The 21,683-nt window shown below is 34.9% G+C and overlaps 1 protein-coding gene across 1 annotated transcript; it reads right to left on the reverse strand.

Annotated features, from left to right (window-relative positions):
• Positions 1-552: 552 nt before the first annotated feature.
• On the reverse strand, positions 553-19,958 carry LOC110100263 (30S ribosomal protein S21, chloroplastic). Its single transcript, XM_020827696.2, has 2 exons — positions 19,447-19,958; positions 553-998 (listed from the first exon to the last, which is right to left on the reverse strand). The coding sequence occupies exons 1-2, from the start codon at positions 19,863-19,865 to the stop codon at positions 881-883; spliced, it is 537 nt and encodes a 178-aa protein (XP_020683355.1). The 5' UTR covers positions 19,866-19,958; the 3' UTR covers positions 553-880.
• Positions 19,959-21,683: the final 1,725 nt, after the last annotated feature.

Raw genomic sequence — 21,683 nt, forward strand, 5'->3', positions numbered from 1 at the left:
ATAAAAAGACTTGGTTAGAAAATATTAGAAGTGATTTTTCTTTATTAAATTTAGATGAGAATTTGGATGACTGCAACTACTTGTAAATTCAATTATAAAAAAATATTTTCTTAGATGTTATTGAGTTAATTATATATTTTCTTTCAAATAAAAAAATAAACATAACTTTTCTTGTAACTATCATACTGGCAGAAGTCTATATAATACCCTGATGCATTTTTGTACCATGATAGATGATAGGAGATCACAAATAGAAGACATTAAAATAAAAATCGGCATGCGAATGATAAAAAACTAGTACTTCCAGGATGTACTTATTTCTTCTGCATAAATAACATTTACTACTGAGAATTTCACAATTTAACTTCGATAATTTACTTCTCAAATTGACATTAAAATACCAAGATATTCGGGGGAAAAACACATTTTTACTGTTCGCAAAATGCTGTGCATGAGATAAGAGACAAACGAGTTTGCTAATAAGCTAAGCTATTTAATCGCAAGAGTATTTTGGGTTAGACTTCTAATTCATCACACATGTTCATGTTTCCATTCCATAATGCTATTCTGCTCTTTAGATTATTATTACTATATCCCTACTCAATAGAAACAAGACAAGTTCCAGCTACAAGGAAGCTTCTTTCAAGAACTAAAAAAAAAAAATTACAATGGTAACTGAACTGTAGCATCACTTGGAAAGTAGATATTATATCAGAATAACAATTTGCACCATACAATAATTCCATTAGTGTCTACAATAGGATAGAATTGGCAAGGATAGACTCTCTCGCTCTTCTTGTTCATTAAGCTGAATTTAGTATCATATATCGCATAAAATAACTTCGAATAAAATGAATAATCATTAAGATGCTTACAGATTTCAGCTAGGGATGCCTCCTTCAGGCAGATCCCAATTATCATCCATGTCATCACTGGCCTTCTTGTTTGGACTATTTTCTTCTTGTGATGCTGAGCCGAATCTTTGCGCTGAAAACCGTCTGGGGGACAAAATATATTGAAGAGCAAAATTATAAAAAATCAAAAGATTGAGTAGAGAGGTAAGCAGAGGAATAATTGTTGTACATATTATAAAATTTTGAAAGCAGTTGTAAAGACAATTAGTAATGGAAAAAATTAGTTCAAGATATCCTGATTACAGTTTTGAGTAGAATGGGTCTAAAAAATTTACTTTAGGAGTGTAATATAAATTTTTTATTGATTCCATATACAACTAACCAAAACCAGAAATTTTCTATGAGTAATGTGAGTCTAGCACTATCCGAGAGTTAGTTTTCAATCAAGAATCTAGAAAAATGCATAGAAAAAGATCACAAATATTGTGGCATAAAGAAGGAAAACATTAAATTCAAATAAACATAATTAAGTTTATCAAGATGTACGAAAAATTAAAATTATAGCCAGGCAAGCAATTTTTCAACACAAAACAATAGCAAACTAAACATCTGAAAATATTAAAGCAACCTAAAGAATTTTAGGTAAAAACTGCATGGATTTATTGCATCTAAGAATACTATATAGTTCAGCACACTAAAGTGGTCCATCTGCGGCAGAAATATGTTTTAAAATTTGATTTTATTTTCACCCATTCTGAATGTGAAAAATATAAATTTTACTTTTGAAGAATTTTGAAGATGTTTGTAGATTTGAAATTTAAAACTTCATCCAACCAAATGAGGGAATCTAGGCATTATAAAGTCTAGGAAAACATCGCAGGTAAAAAGTAGTATATTTTGCACAAATAAACTACAAAATGCTTCATCAGTTGAATCAATGTAAAAGGGTAAAATTTTTTGACTGGTATATCGTGCCAAATGTTGCTCAAGATAGGTATCAAAATCATCAGATTTATTTTGAGATAAGTACAATAAATAAAAAATCAAAATTTTGTATTGAACTCTCAATACATAATAAATTCAACAGTTATTAGATCAATCATGAATAAAAATTTGATTAGAATATCATGAGCCATTTTTTTCCATGCATTTGGTTCAAGCTTTGTATTACATTTGTGAAGCGAAGACAACTTGAGTAATTTTGTTGTACAAAAATGCCACTAATACCAACTTTGCTATAATATTTCAAATGTACGTGCATAAAAAATAACCAGAGTAGGCCAATCAAAAATTGCAACCACTCAGACATACTACAGAACAGAAAACAAAATTTCAACAGTCGAAAGATTTTTCCATCAATAGGATTACCTAAAGAAGACCACATAATACATGTAGAAACCATATAAGAAACAAAAAGCTGGAAATAATAAATACGAGTAGCATTCTTGACCAATTTTTTTCTTTAGGAAAATTCAATGTCTTTGTGTCTCATATTAATAAGGGAGACCTAAAATATGCACATGAAATATTTTATACATATTTATCTACATATCACATCAAGAAATTTGAAACATAGTTCTCTATAATTCCTGGAAGCCTAGTGCTAACGTCATCAAATTGAGTTTGGATCTGATGCTATTAATAGGGTATCAATCTAGCATTAAGTCTGTAATATTAACATTATCAAATTTATGAAGTAAATAACCTATTTTCTTTAGATTGGCCAAATCTCCAATCTCCTTCTCATCGACCAATAATAATAATTGTCTAAGAGCCAAATTATATCGATGCCCCTTTAAGTGGTGAACAACCTCTTTATACTATTTTTCAACTAATGAAATTTTACATCTAAGTCAAGCTTCATGATTTGTGCCCTTCGGCCTTTTTTCATATAAAAATTCCCTCAATGAGGCGCTTGGAACTTCTATACCAACATAAATTTCACTCGTCTAATATAGAACTAAATCAAATTCTCTATCACACTTTAACAAAAGCACGGGCACTTGCATGAGGGTGATCATCAACTTCAAATTGCCATTTTAAAATGGCTTTAGGCTGCATTGCCTAGTAGGGGGATCTGATGCAAGGCATCATCATCACCATCATCATCGTCATTGTTCTAAAGTCTAGCATGTGTGTCTAAATTTTAGACCATTATATTTTAGGCCTTCTTATCATGATATTATATTGTAAGTCTATGTTATTGGGCTTTTGTGTTATGATATTATATTAGACATTTTCTTATGTCATAACCCCTGAAGGTTGTTTATGTTATTGGGAATGGTGATGGTAATAGGCATGATAATAGTGGTGAGTATGAAAAAAATTGTGGTAGGTTTAAAATTGTAGGTAAGTTTATGTATTTTATTCTATCCCTCTCATTTCTATAAATAGGGGGTCTCTTGTCAAAGAAGCATTTGATTTTAGAGTGAAAATTTTTTCTTGAGTTATTTCTCTTATTATATACTTCTACTCCTAAGTGAAGGACTAATTGAGTATATAAGTTCACTTCCTTTAGAGAAGGACTTCTTAGGAATGTAATCTTCATAACAACAGGCTATTCACAGAGGTCGACTTTAACTTATCCCTGATTCATCACTAATTACTTTAAATCCATCACAGGTTAGATTACTTATAGCTTTTATCTCTTTTTTTTCTTTAAATTAAACATCTAGAACGGTTAACATAACAATAACTTAAATCACTTCGTCTCCACTAAGTTTTATTATTGTGTTGTGCTCGGTAATAGTAGTGTTTATCATTATTCGTTGGTACTAACTTTAAGAATTATTAGTGTAATCATCTAATTACATTCATCATATACTAGATTGTCTTTATCCTCCATCATGATGGCTATATGGGTAACATATGTTTAATCCGATTGAATCTTGCTCAAATTAGAAGATCCTCATATTATCACCTGCACTAACATTACCACCCCACCACCATCTGATGTATTGTTTTTTTTTTTTAGCATGGGATATCAATCGATCAGCTTTCCTCAAAGACACCCTAAAAATTTTAATTATTAAGCCACTTATGTGTTACCACAAATCTTTAAATAAATGCAGTAGCACATTTGGCCTGCTTTCCAAGACTTCATAACAACATTAAATGCGATCAAGTTGGTTTTGAGTAAACCAATTGGTCCTTCCAAGTGGGACCTGACAACCCTTAGCATTCAATGTTGAGACTGCCAAGCTGCTAAAGACCTAGGAATAATGTAGGTTCACGGCCGACAACTATATGTAGGAGAATAATGACCTACCTCAATTAGCAAGTGGAAATCAACTATTTTTTAATGCCTTGTCTGCACCTGAAAACCTCTAGTTAGCTCACTGGCAGTTCTTAATGGAACTCAGCTTGATGAGTCTCTACTAACCTCCTAAAAGCTACAAAGTCACTTCTCTCTGGAGCTAATGCAATGGCAAGCGCAATGAACATTCCTATCCCCTTTACCATTATGAAAGTGGCTAAGGAATATTTAGTACACTCTTCTTGCTTCTCTGCTCCAACAACATGGACATTCCTCCTTAACGACCAACAATAGCCAATGGGCAAGAAAGTAGGCATGCCTCTCTATCTTTTGTAATCTACACTTAACATGAAGGTGGATTAACCAAATGGTTATAGGGAAAACCATTCATGCTCATACACCTCCAATGATCTATATAAGTACTCCAATAACAATACAATAAGGATTTTGGTCTCCAAAGAACTCTGATAAACTCTGAGAATAGAGAACAGTTGAGAAACACAAATAGCCAAAATGCTTCTAATGTGAGTCGATCCATAAAGTAAATTAAAAAGAAAAAAAAAATATTTTCCTTTCTAGGATTGTTCCATTGATGTGCTTCTCTAACTATAATTTTGTTTGTTCTCTTATATATTGAATGATTGGACGTTGTTATTCAGTTATTGTAGATGAACTATTGAGGTTTGTTTAATTGCTTCTACGATGTAATTCTATGGGGATTTTTGATAGAGGGTTTTAAGTAGGATTAATGCTAAATCCTGCCAAACATGCATAGTTGAGCAACTATTATTTAATTGACTTTTGTTATACTAATATTGATAAAATGATTGCACCATTTTGAAGATATCAATATCACTTGAGTGATTCTTGTGGAACTTTATCTAGAAGATTTATAGTTGAGCAAAAGTTATTTAATCACGGACATGCATAGTTGCGCAATGTAATTGAGATCACTTTTGAGATTTGTAAAGAATTTTAAGTGTTATCTCACATGCGATAGTTTTTTCTTAGTCTTCAAACAGATATTGTGCTTGTATGTGCAATTTTACTAAACTTTATAGATCGATATCATAAGCACAATCTCTATTTCAATATATCGCAAACAGAAATGCAACATGATACTCAGTACTGTGTATTGTGAGATTGAAATGTCTTCCTCATAACATCTCACAAAAATAGGGGAAAGAATTCAAGGGGAAGCGATAAGATATGCCATCGCCATGGATTAGTGGAATGCTCAGGTAAGAAATTTGATTACAGTAAAAATTTAATTCAAACATGAAATTTAATTAATTTTATGATTTTTTTTATTTTAGTCGTCGAGTCAAAGACATCGCTCATAAAGACTGAATTGTTCTACACTTGAAAATTTCATATCACCGTCAATATACAAGCATATTGAGTGTTTTGTTATCTACTAATTTTTATTATGTACTCTTTATTGATTTTATAATTTCTATCATATGAACTTAATTTCGATTTATTCTGTTATATAAACTTATGTTGAATTTAAAATTTTATTAATAATAAAATTCAGATATATCATTTAAATTTTTTTCAACTCTTGTTATGCATTATGAATATATTCATATTTAGGGGTTGTTGGCAATAAGCAAGATTTAACTCATATAAGATTAATAAATCCTATATATTTTAAGTTTGTTTACTAACCTACCAAAATACCTCTTCAAGTTGAAATTGTACAAAACTCTAATCTCGACATCATAAGCTTAAATAATTTCAATCATGATAGATTAGGCATGAACTTGACTTTAAATTAGCATTGAATTTAAGATCTAGCCAGTGATTCGCAAAAATAAAGACATTCAAGTTTTAATAAGTCAATTTTCAATTAATTTAAGCTTTTGGATATTGTTATGAACACTATGATAGAATATCCAAGATAAAAATGAAGTATGAGAGAGGTCAATGCCAACCATTCAAATCCATGATATCTAATATTTGACAACTAAACTCATAGGGTTGTTGGGCAACAAGTAGAATTTAGTAAATCCTGTAAATCCAAATCTACTAAATCCAGAGGGTGTTAAATCCGAATAACTATGTGACATCACATATATTAAATCTAGAGAAGCTATTTAGATACATATTTCAAGATTCATGATGATTAAGGATTTAAGGGCCTATGTAATAGCATGGTTTTAAGAAGAATTTATGCTAAATCATGCCAAATGGAAAAAATGGGCACTACAAATCCATACTCATCATAAATTATGATTTATCATTGTTTTGCCATTAATTTCAGATTTTTTATATCCCATACTTCGGTGAATTTAACGGGATTTACGGATTTGCGAATAATTCTCTCGGAGCATCCTTGTCAAGGAGTTCTTGAAATCCCTTTATTTACAATGATTGGGTTTGCACCTTCTCACAAAACATTGCAAGCTCCCGCCATCTTTCTCCATTCCTGACATCCGCTTCCTATTAATCATCTATCGACACCAGTGAAGATCATATTGTTGCAAACCCTTTTTTCAAATTTCTCTTCACTGGAGAAACATCCTAGTTTGATCTATTAAAGTTAGTACTAGTGAGTTTTGTTTAATAAACGGCTACTAGGGAGAGGTTGTCGAATAGCAGCCTCTTATTCCCACAGACTCTCTGGCTTAGATGTGTGATCGTCCCCTTTATTTAAGTTTATATAACATCGACGAATAGGATGCGTCTAGTGTTTGACGGCTATCATCTAGATATACTTTAATTTGAAACATAAAATTTATATAACATAAAGTTTCCAAATGTTGTTCCTAATGAATTATATTTTTCTTAAAATTATTCATTGCTTCTTAGCTTGCTGTAGCAACCTGTTTTTATTCGTCAAAATTAAATATTCAATATAAACATTGTAAATATTTGTGGCATGCATGAATTTTCACTTATTTGTGAGTTTTATTTTACCTTTTTCAAATTGCAGTTGCATAGAATCCAATGGATACTTATAAAATGAAGAAAGGTCTAATTTAATTGATATTGAATACAACACCATTTATTTTATTTGATATTCAATTGATGTTTATTCAATATAAAATAATTATTTAGAAGTGAGTTATTTAGTTGCATTAAAATAATTTATTAATAGAAGAGATAATCATTTTTATTAAAGTGGATTATTGAATTCTAAAAATAATAATTTTATTATATATTAATAATTAGAAGAGTGATTAGAAGATGAACAATTTGTTAGTCTTCAAAATAATTTTATGAATATTGGAAAGCCATTTATATTAAATTAATATTTTGAAACACAAAATAGCATTTGCAGAATGACATTATAAGCAAATCAATACATAATACTTAGGACATTTTATATATTTGTATAATAATAATAATAATATGTTATTAGTCATTTAAAGAAGATAAAATTGCTTGAACCAATTTTTCCTAGTAACCTAATTTTACAATTTAGTTCACGTCGAATATGCATAAACTAGGATCTACATCAACCACTAACATGTCATCCGAATATGGGAAACTAAAAAAAAATTTCAGATTGAAGCGACCTACATCGGATAAATAATTTAGTTATAATGAATTTGATCATGAACTTTTAGTGTCCTTGAAAGACCACAAGTTGTCAAACACCATGTATTGATGTACTATCTGGTTTGAACTTGGCTGTGAGAAATATAAAAAGAAATCTAGTATAACTCCTGTTTATTTTTGAATTCATTGCTAGGGCCTGTTGTGCTATAGACAACATGTACTAATCATACCTTAGCTCTTGTGTAAGAGAAATACAGAAATTTTTAAAAGTGAAGGCTATTGTCCAAGGCAGTTCAAGCGCTAACCCAAGTACAAATGATGATATGTCCATCCACACCGGCCAACCAAAAAACTTGACACTATGATCAAAATGGCTGGAAGAGCATAACATAATATAAGGGAGCTCCTACATGAACAGTTCGTATATGAGAACTTTTGTAATTGCATTTTGAACAAGGAACAATGGACGAACCTCGTAGAAGTAATAAATAAATGTCTATGTATCAAATACGCCAAAATGTCATGATAATGTTCAAAAGTATGAAAGCAGAGTTTTGAATACTATATTAACTAACAAATCAAAACAATTGAGGATGGAATGAAGAATTTCATATACCAGTCCCAACTAATAAGCTGTGAGAGGAGATCAATCAGGAACCTCTTCCTCTGATTAAACATCTATATGCAATAATAATTAGATGAATAATTAATTAAATATTTTGAATGATAGGAGAATCTGAAGTTAGGCCGTTTTCACAAACATCCTTTCCATTAATATGAAATATTTGAGAAGATCTACAATGAAAATATTGCACTTCGGACTGGAGCACACTCAACTAAGATAGCACAACCTGCAAAAAACTTAAGAGGGAGAAGTCCAAACACTGCAGATGATTTCATGATGTCCCATAGCGTTATATATGAGGATGAGTGGCACATTAATAACACTGTTAGACTGGTCAAGTGGACCGGTCCAGCCGGTCCGTGCGTGACCGGCCAAGCGTGAACTGGGCGGAGAAATCTCTGCCCGCTGGGATGCTGTGCGAGCCGCACACCATGCGGGAGCTTTTTAGGAAGCTTTTTTGAGGGGTTTGAGAGGGAAATTTGAATGTAGGGACTGTTTAGGGATTTCCTTTTGATTTATATGCATTAAATAGTTTGATTTCCTAGGGTTTGGGTATCTTGAATTTGGCTGAAATTTGAGATCTCTTAGATTTAGGTCTTCTTTGGGCTCTAGCGGCGTCTAGAGATTTGGGAGGGATCGATCCTCCTCTCGAATTGAGGATCAAGTGTATCAAGCTATTTTCCGTGTTCCTTTCATCAAATCATACAAGTTATTGTGGTTTTTGTGCGGACTTTTGTGAAGATTTTCGCCGTTTTCCAAAGATTGATAGGAAATACTTGAAAACTACAAGTGTTTCCTATCAAATTGGTATCAAAACAAGTCGTGGGACCGGTGGAGACTGATTTCGGCAATTTTCAGCGGTGATTAATTGCCTGGAAGGAAGGGGAATTGATGTTTTTGAAGTTCCAAATCCAGAATTTGTGATTTTACAAACTCAAGATTGTGATGGCGGCCAAAAAGATGGATGCTCTGGAGGAAAGACTTGAAGAGAAGATGAATCAAATTAAAACAACGGTGGAGGATAGGATTTCCACCATGGAAGGGCAAGTTGCCGATCAACGAGACATGATGAAAAAGATGTTAGAAATCCAGAACCAAACATCAGCTTCTGTGGCGAAAAGAATGGAAGGAAAAAGTACAAATTCTGAAATTCATAGGGAGGAAGAGGAGGTGGAGATCGTGGAAGGAGAAGGAAGAAGACCCCATCTGGAGCCTGTCCAGAGGGAAGAAAGAGGAGGATATGAAAAAAGCCATGAGGGATAATATGGTTGTCGAGGTGCTGATTTTGAAGATAGAAGGGGGATTTCAAAGGGGGTTTGGGCTATGGTAGAGCAAGGGAAGACCGGGAAACATGGGGAGCACCAAGCACTTGGGAGAGGGGAAACTATGGAAGAATCCGGGGCAATGGGGGCGACTAAATGGTGAGGAAGTTGAAGATGCCCATATTCGAATGAGAAGATGCGTATGGGTGGATTTACAAGGTAGAGCGATACTTCGCCATCAATGGACTGGCGGTGGAGGAGAAGCTGACCACAGAAGGATTGTGCTTGGAAGGAAAAGCCATGTCGTGGTATCAGTGGAGAGATCAGAGGAGGCCTATCAGGAACTGTGGGCTCCGAAAATTCGGCCCCAGGCTCCCGCCCGCTGCGCTTTTTCTTTTTATTCAACGAGGAGAGTTTTAACGCATAAGTTCCGGGGTAAATTTTGGAAGGCAGATGGGTTTGTAGATAAGACACTACCCAGAGATTTCGCCCTCATTTTGTGAGGACTTTATGATCTGAGTTCTGGTTTCCTATAGGCGCAAGCCCCTATAGTTAATTACCCCTCTCGATCACGAGAGAGAACTTTCGATTAAGGCTAGTCGTCGATCAGATACGTATATAATACGTGTTATCTGGCATATAGTAGCAGCAATGGGTATTGATTTGGAAATTGTGTTTGGATTTGAGTATTTGAAAAGGTTTGAAAAGTTTGATATTTAAAAATAGGAAATTTCACCACCTAGCACTTAAAGCGGATGGTGGGGGAATGGATGATGGGCCCGATCAAGATCCCATGGTTCCGTCGTCTCGGACCATCGTGGTCCCTGGTCTACTTAGTCAGAGGAGGTAGTCGACCCAACCTGACAGAAGGATCCTTGTCAGCAGCCATGGGTTGCTTCGTCCAAGGGGACCTTGTAGACTTGGGTTGAATGTTTGTCTAAGGGGACAAATTTAAATCCACCTTAGCTGACAGAGGGCTTTGTGCCCTATCGATCATATCCTATTGATTCATATCTCAAGGATTTAACGCCATTAAGGAGCATATTGGCTCTGGCCATAACCGCTATCTATAGTGCCATTTGGCGGCAAAACCACTCGGTTCAGAGGGCCCCGGGTCATAACCGTTTACCTGCAGTGCCATTTGGCGGCGAAACTGCCGGTTAGAGGACACGTACCACGTCCTTACTGGCAAGAGATTGTTTGAGAATGGATCCTAGTAATATTTTCGACTAGGCATTTGGCTCTTTGTGAGCTGAAGTAAATTCATTTGTCACCCAACAAACAAACTGTTCGGAGGATGGATGGATTTTGCAAGGTTCAGGGTAATTCAAAAAAGGGAGGATTTGATAGTATATATGGTATTTGGGGGCTTGAAATGAAATAAACTATGGATATTTATGAGACATTTGAAATATTGGAAACCCCTCTGGGTTGAGATCTGCAGTTAACACGCCATCATTCGGGTGTTCTCGGGGTCATTTCCTTTTATTTGATTGAATCTTGTCGATCACTTCGATTAATCGATAGAGGAATCGAATCTCGATATATTTTATGCCCATATTAGTCGAATCATATCTGTTAACCGACCTTTGAAGGCCTAATATTGATTGTATTAAGAAAATATGAACGTCGAGACCCACAACTCTGTATATAGTTTGTCAGTGGTTCGAACCTTAGTCGACTCATATTCGATTTCTGTGATATAAAGGATCGGCGTGTTCGAACCCTGAATTCACTTATTGACTCCCGCGCAGCATCCCTAGACGTCATGTGGTGTACCAATACGCTGCGCTCGGAGCTCTATCTGCAGGGTGTTTTGGGCATTTTCGTAATTGAACCCTGCAACTCCATTTTATCTTCTTAGGAGGATCCGGGATTCAAATTTAAGTAACTCCGCTGCAGCAATCTCCTAAAGAGCGTCATGTGTGTACCAATAACACGCTCGTTGGGGCTCATACGGGTTGAGATTGTACTTTCCCCTTTAGTGTACATATGTGTATACCTTTAGTGCAAGTGCAGGGTATTTTATTTCAGACTTTGTTGACACCTTATGTCTGCTTGTAAGAGGTGCAGATCCGGTGGCGTGCGTAGCAGCTTCTGATAAGAGTTATTCACATGCTTCGTACAGGTAGACTGTCGTGCACTACTCGTTGCTTTATGCGGTGGATCATAGTGCACTAACAAATCTCCTGCCTTACTCGTAGGTTATTGCATATTTGTTATTTTTTGAATCTTTTGTCATTTGTTTGTAACATTCACATCGGGTGTACGACATGATCTTCTACGATGACTCATAGGAGTCGACATTCACTACATATCTTTCATCTTTGCTCACAGTGGATCAATGTATCTTTCAACCATTGATTGATTATTGACTGCATCCATGTTGCAACATTATTAGCTACTATTGTATTATCACTATCGTTACATATGTTTGTTTGCTGCACACCAGTCCTCCCAATTTTGTTAGAGACCGAATATTTACTTACATACTGACTGATATCGATTGTGGAAAGGATTATGTGTCACTTTAAAACTTATGTGTGGTATATTCATCTAAAACTCCTTCATTCTTCGGTGTGAATCAAATTTGTTTTTTTCTTGTTTTTCGTCAACCTTTTGTTTTGTTGGGTTAGCTGATTATTAAGTGTTGGAAAAATACTATACTCATCGTATGCTAATTATTATTGTCCGCAAGTGGTCATCGTATTCTTTACAACCATTGTGATTTGTTAATGATGGATGAGCCTTGTTGAACATCATACATCTTCCACTGTCATCGGAAGATGGTTCAAATGTTGTGTAGCAAAACTTGTTTAATATCATGTTCATCCAATTAATGTGATGACATATTGATATCTCAATGAAAATCTCATGTTTTGATTGCAACCATATTTATTGTACTCTCCAATCAATTTTGCTTATGGATCGATTGCATTCATTGTGTAGTCTCTTATATTTTCTTCATGAATATGTCGGATGTTCATTACTAATCATCCCTTTCCCTTCCTCAAGCATGATTGTTTTGTACTTTCCACCATCTTCTTATCACTTGCAAACAAATTAAATATGCAAGTTCTTTGTTTGTATTCATGTTCAATGTCCGAAACATGTATCTGTTCATTTTGAACTAGTCCAATTTGTCCACATTATATCGAGTTCAAGTTCCCTTCAACTGCACTTTAGTTCAAAAACCTGAATTCAAGTTCTCTTGCACATGTCTCAAGTTTGGTTCCTTAGTGTTTATTCATTAATATATCCATCTCAAGTTCAATTTTCAAGTTCTACTTGATTGCTCAACTCAAATTCAATGTTCACAAGTTCTTGCTTTTGAGTTCAAGTCTTCTTATGTAGATTCATTTGCAAGTTTCAGATGAGTTCAGATTCAGCTTGAGTCCAACTCAAGTCTTACACAAATCCTCCTGTTCGTTCATATGGAAAGTCTAAGTCTTCACTTGGTTCAAACCAAGTTCATGTTCATTATGCTTAAGTTATGATTCATTTAGGTTTGAGTTCAGTTAAGTAGATTGAATCAAGTCCACAAGTCCCATTTGCCTCCAAGTCCTTGTCTGTTATTTCAGACAAAATATTGGCAGCCTCCCAGCGTCCTCCCCCGTTAAGGAGAAAAAACCAAGAGGCCGCCTACCATCCATGTCACCAAAGCGCGTGCACGGTTGGTGTTTGCTGGAGACACCGCGGCGTTGTATTATTTTTCTTTCCCATCACGCGCACCAAAGGTGTGCTTGGGTTTTAAAAAAGCATTTTTTATTTGAAAAGCAATTTTTGACATTTCCCCCGCTCGGAGGTACTTATGAGCGACCCCGCCCCGCCGTAGGTTGCCGCACCGGGTCCCATCCACCCACGCGCACCAAAGGCGTGCTTGGGGCGGTTTTTCGATTCGCCGCGGAACATTTGAAATAGAGTCTTGGGTTTAGAAAGATTCATACCTCCACGAGTTGTCGTGGTTGACACGTGGATCGATGGGTACACTTGCCTACCTCGTCGTAGGTGTCGCACCAGGTTCCCTTCTACCACGCTCACCAAAGGCGTGGCTTAGGTGGTCTATCGGTCCGGACAATGAACATCGAGGTAGTAGAGTAGGGGGGAGCATTTATATATCATATACATATTTTATTATAATTAATTTATTAATAATCATAATTAATTAGAATAAATTTGAATTAGAATTTAATTAATTATTAATTAATATAATATTTAATTAATAATTAATTATATTAAAATAATTAAACATAATAAAAATTTAATTAAATATGATTAATATTATATTTAAATATTAATTATTCATTATAAATAATTAATTAAAAGTTAATCTACAATTAATTAATTAGTAATTATAATTAATACTAATTAAACATAATTAGCCTTAGCTAGCTAATTATGATTAATCAAATTTTAATTATAATTAATAACTAATTATCACTAATTTGTAATTTAAACTAATTAGTTATAATTAAAAATAAATAAATAATAATAATAATATATAAAAAAATGCCCAAAAGGGCTGTTTGGGATGGGATTTGGCCGCAAGAAGCCCGTGAAAGGTAGCAAATTACCTTCACAACAAGCTCTTCTTGTTGCTTTCGATCAAGATGCTGTAACTTTTGATCCCAACAGGAAAGGAAGCGTCGGGTATGGAGTCGGAAATAATAATAATAATATATAAAAAAATGCCCAAAAGGGCTGTTTGGGATGGGATTTGGCCGCAAGAAGCCCGTGAAAGGTAGCAAATTACCTTCACAACAAGCTCTTCTTGTTGCTTTCGATCAAGATGCTGTAACTTTTGATCCCAACAGGAAAGGAAGCGTCGGGTATGGAGTCGGACGGCGGGGAGGTGTTCGGTCGGGATTAGGGCTTCAAGAGGTCAGTGCTCTCTCCCCTCTCTCTCTCTCTCTTTCTCGACTTGGTGAGATCGGGAGGATCGGGATGGAGGGAAATCGGCGGAGGCTTGCTGGACTTAGTTCGGGAATTGAGAGGGAGATGAGGTGGGAACTCAGCGGCTGCTTGGGATCGAGAGGTAAGAGAGATGTCGGGAGATCGTCGGCGGGACTGGGCCGAATGGCTTCGGAGATCGGAAGATGGGATCGTGGCTTTCTCATGGGATTCACGAACGAGAGAAGAGCTGCGAAGGGGTTCCTCTCGGTTGGCTTTTAAAGGCGTCAAAAACCAGTGATCGAGGCCATCGTTGCGGGATTTGCGGGGAAGCGACGCGAACGGCGTCGAATCGGCGGGATTTCAGCATGGTTTTGAGGATCCGACGGGTTAGAGGTTTGTCTGCGGGATTTTTCATCTTTGTTTTTTTTTTCTTCTGGATTTCATACAAAGGTCAACAGGAACTGGAGGGAATTCAAAAACTGCATAATAGAACATTTCCAAACCGACCGGGGAGGAAATTTCTATGAGCAGTTCTTTGCTCTGGTGCAGGAGGGATCAGTAGCAGACTACCGTGAGCAGTTTGAGCACCTGGGTAGTAGGGTGGAGCGATTATCAGATATCGTATTGTAGGGAAACTTCATGAAGGGGTTGAAGGCAGAGATCCGAGCGGCAGTGAAAGTTATGATGCCTAGTGACTTAGAGGAGGCAATGAAGATGGTACAGCTGGTAGAAAATCAGAATAATCTGAAGAAGGGAGCCAGGAGCAGCAGCACAGGAGGCTCTTATAAGACTACGACCACTCTTTTAGCACCCAAGGGGCCTGCATCAGTCAACATTAATGAGACCACCAAGGAGAAGTCAGTAGGAGGAGGGAGTGGGGATAACTTCAAAAAGCTCACTAATACAGAATTACAGGAGAAGAGGGCAAAGGGCTTTGTTTCAGATGTGACAAGAGGTATACACCAGGGCACAGGTGTAAGGACCGAACTCTTCAAGTTCTTACTGTTTGTGATGAAGAAGGAATGGAGGGTGTCGTCTTTCCACCATGCGGACAAGGTGGATCTTCGGAAGAGGAGTATTGTTAGACCGGTCCAGCCGGTCCGTGCGGGACCGGCCCAGCGCGAACTGGGAGGAGAAATCTCCGCCCGCTGGGATGCTGAGCGAGCGGCACACCGTGCGGGAGCTTTTTAGGAAGTTTTTTTTAGGGTTTAGAGAAGGAAATTTGAATGTAGGGACTATTTAGGGAATTCCTTTTGATTTGTATGCATTAAATAGTTTGATTTCCTAGTGTTTGGGCATCTTGAATTTGGCTGAAATTTGAGATCTCTTCTATTTATGTTTTCTTTGGGCTCTAGCGGCGTCTAGAGATTTGGGAGAGATCGATCCTCCTCTCGAATTGAGGATCAAGTGTATCTTGCTATTTTCCATGTTCCTTTCATCAAATCATACAAGTTATCTACTGTTTTTGTGGTTTTTGGGCGGACTTTTGTGAAGATTTTCGCTGTTTTCCAAAGATTGATAGAAAATACTTGAGAACTACAAGTGTTTCCTATCAAACACTCTACTAGTTGTCAAGTTAGACTTGGAACCAAAGAACCAACTAGATTCAAGTCTCATGATAGGCTCGAAAAGGTCTAGTAAAGAACCCGTACATATCATAAGGTGCACAAAGTAGAAAGAAAGCAAAGATACATTGAACAAGCTATTAGTTGAGTTAAATAAGAATATGGTAATATTTAAAAAAAAAGTTGAACAAAGTGATCTTACACCATGTCAGAATGTTTGGTTAAATTAGGCAACATCAAAAACAGGACTATTCAAGCAATCTTTATAGTCTAGAATGCACTCAAAGAAAATATGGAGTACAAGGCCATCTTTATGACATGGGACGGCGAACTTCGTAAAAATTGGATTGAGTATATTGTGAGCTGTCACACACATTTCTTGGATCCCCAACATGACAAGTTGTCTAAACCAATGATCATAAGCAATGGACTTACTCCAGTACTGTGTTGAGTGGCTTTCACCATGCTTGTATTGGCAAAGACCCTGGAAGTTGTATTTTCTAGTCTATCTATAAGAGGTTGGAAGGAAATATTGCCCGTTGGCACTACCAAATGCTGTCAAATAAATCATAGTGGGCCGCCTTATTTTTTGTTAGTTATTATGTTTTATCAATATTTGTTAGTTGTTGTGTTTCATAAGTTGATATATTTCATGACATCACCCACTATTTAAGAACTTCATTTATTTTGTTTAATCTCATACAGCTATGATGAATTATTAATGTGGGGATCATCTTGATGTATTTTGTGATGTGGTTGAGTTGCAATTATAAATAAATGAGGTAATTGCTGAATTAAATCCCCACGTTTTAAAAGACAGTAGCTCCTTTGAGGAGGAACTGCAGCTAAGAAGATCTATGTTTGATAGAGCATACACGGGTCATCAATATGTGGAGGATGTGTTGGCTAGTCATTTGAGACGAGCTTAGCAATGTTTCAGGTTACCAACTGAGGCTTTTATGTGTCTGAGGAACCTATTAGTCAGTCGTGGCCTATTAAATAATATAGAAAATATGCATAGCTACATGTAATATGTGAGTTCTTCCAGCATTCATTAAAATGTGTGAACAGGTACTTAAATCAGGTACTGCATACTATTGTGTCATTGCTAAGTAAGTTTATTAATTTATTGCTACCAGATACAGAGTGTCATCCTTTTATACATGCAAATATATAATTTTATCCTTAATTCAAAAAAACAATTAGTAAAATTGATGATACCCATGTTCCTGCAGTAGTCAATAGTAATTTACAAAATCAATATCGTAATCAGAAGATGTTTACATCTTAAAATGTAATGATTGTAATGCCATTCAACCGACAGTTTGTATATATTGCCTCAGGGTGAGAGGGTGTTGCAGACATGCGTGTGGTTAGATGGGAAGTGAAGCAAGGAAAATTTAGAGTACCTCACACAACTATTATTTAGCTGACTCTGGTAATGATAATATTGATAAAATCATTGTACCATTTCGAAAATATTGATATCACTTGAGTGATTATTGTGAAACTATATTTAGAAGTTATATAATTGAGCAAGAGTTATTAAATCACTAACAAACACAGTTATGCATGTAGTTGGAAGAACTTTTGGGATTTAGAAAAAATGATTTCTAGCAATGTCTCACATGTGATAACTTCCTCTTAGTGTTCAAGCTGACATAGTACTCGTATGTGCAATTTTGCACAACTTCATAGATTGTTATCATAAAAACAATCTCTATTTTCAATATATTGCAATCAAAAATACAATTTGATACTCACTACGGTGAGGTTGAAATCTCTGATGAAGATTCTATACTACACATAAAAATAGGGGAAAGAATTCAAGGGGAAGCGATAAGGAATGTCATTGTCATAGATTTCTGAAAGGCTCAAATATGAATTTTAATTACACTAAAAAACTTCAATTTAAACATGAAATTTTATTAATTTTATGATTTTTTTATTTATGATGTCGAGTGAAAGACACCGCTCATCAAGATTGAACTGCTCTGCACTTAAAAATATCATATCAAAATCAATATACAAGTAGGTTGAGTATTTTGTTATACACTATGTCCATTCTTAAAATTTCTACTATATACGCTTTATTGGTTTTACAATTTCTGCTGTGTGAACTTAAATTAGATTAATTCTATTTTATAAACTTATATTAAATTTATAATTTGGTTAGTGATGTAATTCAGAAAAATCATTTAAAAGTTTTTAAATTTTTGCATATGCATTAAGAATATATTCATATTTAAATTTTTAATCACCATAAATCATGAATGTGTAGCCAAATAATTTTTCAAGATTTAATACCTTAGGATTTAGTAAATCCAAATTTACAGAATTTAGAAAATTCGAATTTACAGGATTTAATAAATCATAATTTATAGGATTTATTAATCTTATATGAGTTAAATCTTGCTTATTGCCAACAACCCCTAAATATGAATATATTCATAATGCATAACAAGAGTTGAAAAAAAATTAAATGATATATCTGAATTTTATTATTAATAAAATTTTAAATTCAACATAAGTTTATATAACAGAATAAATTGAAATTAAGTTCATATGATAGAAATTATAAAATCAATAAAGAGTACATAGTAAAAATTAGTAGATAACAAAACACTCAATATGCTTGTATATTGACGGTGATATGAAATCTTCAAGTGTAGAACAATTCAGTCTTTATGAGTGATGTCTTTGACTCGACAACTAAAATAAAAAAATCATAAAATTAATTAAATTTCATGTTTGAATTAAATTTTTACTGTAATCAAATTTCTTACCTGAGCATTCCACTAATCCATGGCGATGGCATATCTTATCGCTTCCCCTTGAATTCTTTCTGCTATTTTTGTGAGATGTTATGAGGAAGACATTTCAATCTCACAATACACAGTACTGAGTATCATGTTGTATTTCTGTTTGCGATATATTGAAATAGAGATTGTGCTTATGATATCGATTTATAAAGTTTAGTAAAATTGCACATACAAGCACAATATCTGTTTGAGCACTAAGAAAAAACTATCGCATGTGAGATAACAATTAAAATTCTTTACAAATCTCAAAAGTTATCTCAATTACATTGCGCAACTATGCATGTCCGTGATTAAATAACTCTTGCTCAACTATAAATCTTCTAGATAAAGTTCCACGAGAATCACTCAAGTGATATTGATATCTTCGAAATGGTGCAATCATTTTATCAATATTAGTATAACCAAAGTCAATTAAATAATATTTGCTCAACTATGCATGTTTGGCAGGATTTAGCATTAATCCTACTTAAAACCCTCTATCAAAAATCCCCATAGAATTACATCCTAGAAGCAATTAAACAAACCTCAATAGTTCATCTACAATAACTGAATAACAACGTCCAATCATTCAATAATTTCCAACCAAAACTATAATCTACACATCTTATTCTATGAGTAAGCAGGAAACATAGGATGAAATTAGAGAGATTTCGGTGACTCACCTTCGCCGATTTCGGCGCCCAGCTTCCCGCGCCTTCCTTTTCTTCTCCTCCTGAAGATTCTCAAAGAACCTTCGCCGCTTGCATTCCGGGATGATGCCAGCTTTGCTGACTTCCCGCCGAAATCGCCGGAGCAGCACCTCCTCAGGCTCGTTCTCCTCAACTAATATCTGGACGTTGTAGCACGAGGTAAAGAACAAAACGTTCGCGTGTCTCAGAGCAGGGTTCACCACCGCAGCTAAGGGATCGATCGGACGGCCGGTTGCCGGTCGTAGGGGTCCCGAGGTATGCGGTCCGGCGGAGTAAGTGGTAAAGTAGCGTCGAGATGGGATGGGGTAGTTGAAAGGGCGAGCAGAGTGTGAAGAAGAGAAGCTAGGATGCATTGTGAAGGGTAATCGAAGGAGATTACATGAAATCGCCATTTGAGACACTCAGAAGAGGAGAAGAGGAGAAGAGGAGATGAGGGAGGGCAACGAGACGCTTATCCGTTTGAGAAAATGCTTTTACTTAAAGAGCTCTAGTGAATAGAAAGTACACAAAATTTTGAAAGAACAAATACAGGAAGAATTACCTACTTAATATTTAAATTATCTTATTTTTTATAACATACAAAATTTTATGGTTATTTACATTGCAGTTAAATTTTTATATAGCAAAAAAAGTATCATCTTCCTCACCCTTTCTATTAACTAGGAGTAGTCATAATTAATTCCTCTTGTCTTTCACTCTACTTTCTCAAATGAAACTTCGACACTATTTCTTAACATATCATTACAACTACCTCATGTGCCTCATTTTTTCATTATCACTCTGACTTCTACTTTACATTTAGTATGACACCTATATCTTGTAATATTATCACATCAAAAACATCTTTTTAATTGGATGTGGATTTTGAACAACTTAAAAAAAAAAACTTAAAGCATGAGTTTGATTTTGAAGTTTTTATATAATTTCAAAACCAGCTATCCAATTTGAATTTGATGGATGGATTTGGTAATTGTAGTTTTCATGTTAATCGTATAGAATTCAAATCTATGCATGAGCATGCCCATATCCTACTACTATGTGTGATTCTTTTAATATTAATTTGAAATCATCTTTTAAGATTATTAATCTCTTTGACTCTTTTCTTTTCTTTTTTTTATAGTAAACCCACTTGTATACTTTATTAGACTGATGAATTTGCTATTTTTAATATGACTTGAAGATTGAGAAAAAAGTTAGTTCATTCATTATATTCACATTGAGTTTCTTGCTTGTAAACGGTGCAAAAACATGGCACAATGATTAATTAGTAGACAAATTTCATCATATACATGATTTGAACAAGTAAAATATTTTTACCTTTGTAATAAAGAAGATATTATCTTTCACCCACAAAATCTATGTTTAACGATAAGTTTACCAAGGCAATGTTTGGTTGGAAGTGTTAGTAACATAGAGTAAAATTGGTTGGAAGTAAAGCTAATACATAGTATTTTTTTTAGGTATTTGAAATAAATCACTTAGTTTATTTTTAGTGTAATTGGAGTTCATCTTGTTTGCCTGAATTCTAAATATATTACATAAGCAAAATTTTGTTGGAAGCCACCCACTACAGACCACTGCCCACAATCAAGCATCTCCACCCATGATTACCATCTACCAATTACTAGGATGACCTATTATGTCTTTAAGCAGTGAGTTGAAATAACTAAGGAAGAACTAGGCAACTTCCTTCACCTTATGACTCAAGGGGTTAGAGAACACACCATGAACTTTAGAGTGGATTTTGATTGGTTGGAAATAAACTAAACTCTTAGAGGTGTTGCACAAGTAAGCCATATTTCTCGTGTATATACCCTTAACCAAAATGCCAGGATCATCCAACATGTCTTGAGAACTTCTATTATTGCTAAAGGTGGTCATCGTATTAATTTTACTCCTCTTTTGTCTACTATCACATACCTTATAATTACTAATACTCCTATTGATGAAGTCCAACTAATCATTGACTATATTTATAAACTTTTAGATGTTAGAATTCCTCATAATAGGAGGAAGAAAAATGTGTCCTTAGGATACTTAATTGCATATATTTTAGAAAAGAAGTACAACTTAATCCATCCTGATCCTCCCACTCAACTTCTCATTTACTTTACTGATGCCTATTTTTGTGCACTTTTTAATCGGGGTCAATGTTATGAGGGAGAAGAATCTAAGGGAGAAGAAGGAGCGTCTGCTCCAACACTTGGACT

Source organism: Dendrobium catenatum, unplaced genomic scaffold (genome assembly GCF_001605985.2).
Source record: "Dendrobium catenatum unplaced genomic scaffold, ASM160598v2 original_scaffold_238182, whole genome shotgun sequence".
NCBI lineage: Eukaryota > Viridiplantae > Streptophyta > Magnoliopsida > Asparagales > Orchidaceae > Dendrobium > Dendrobium catenatum.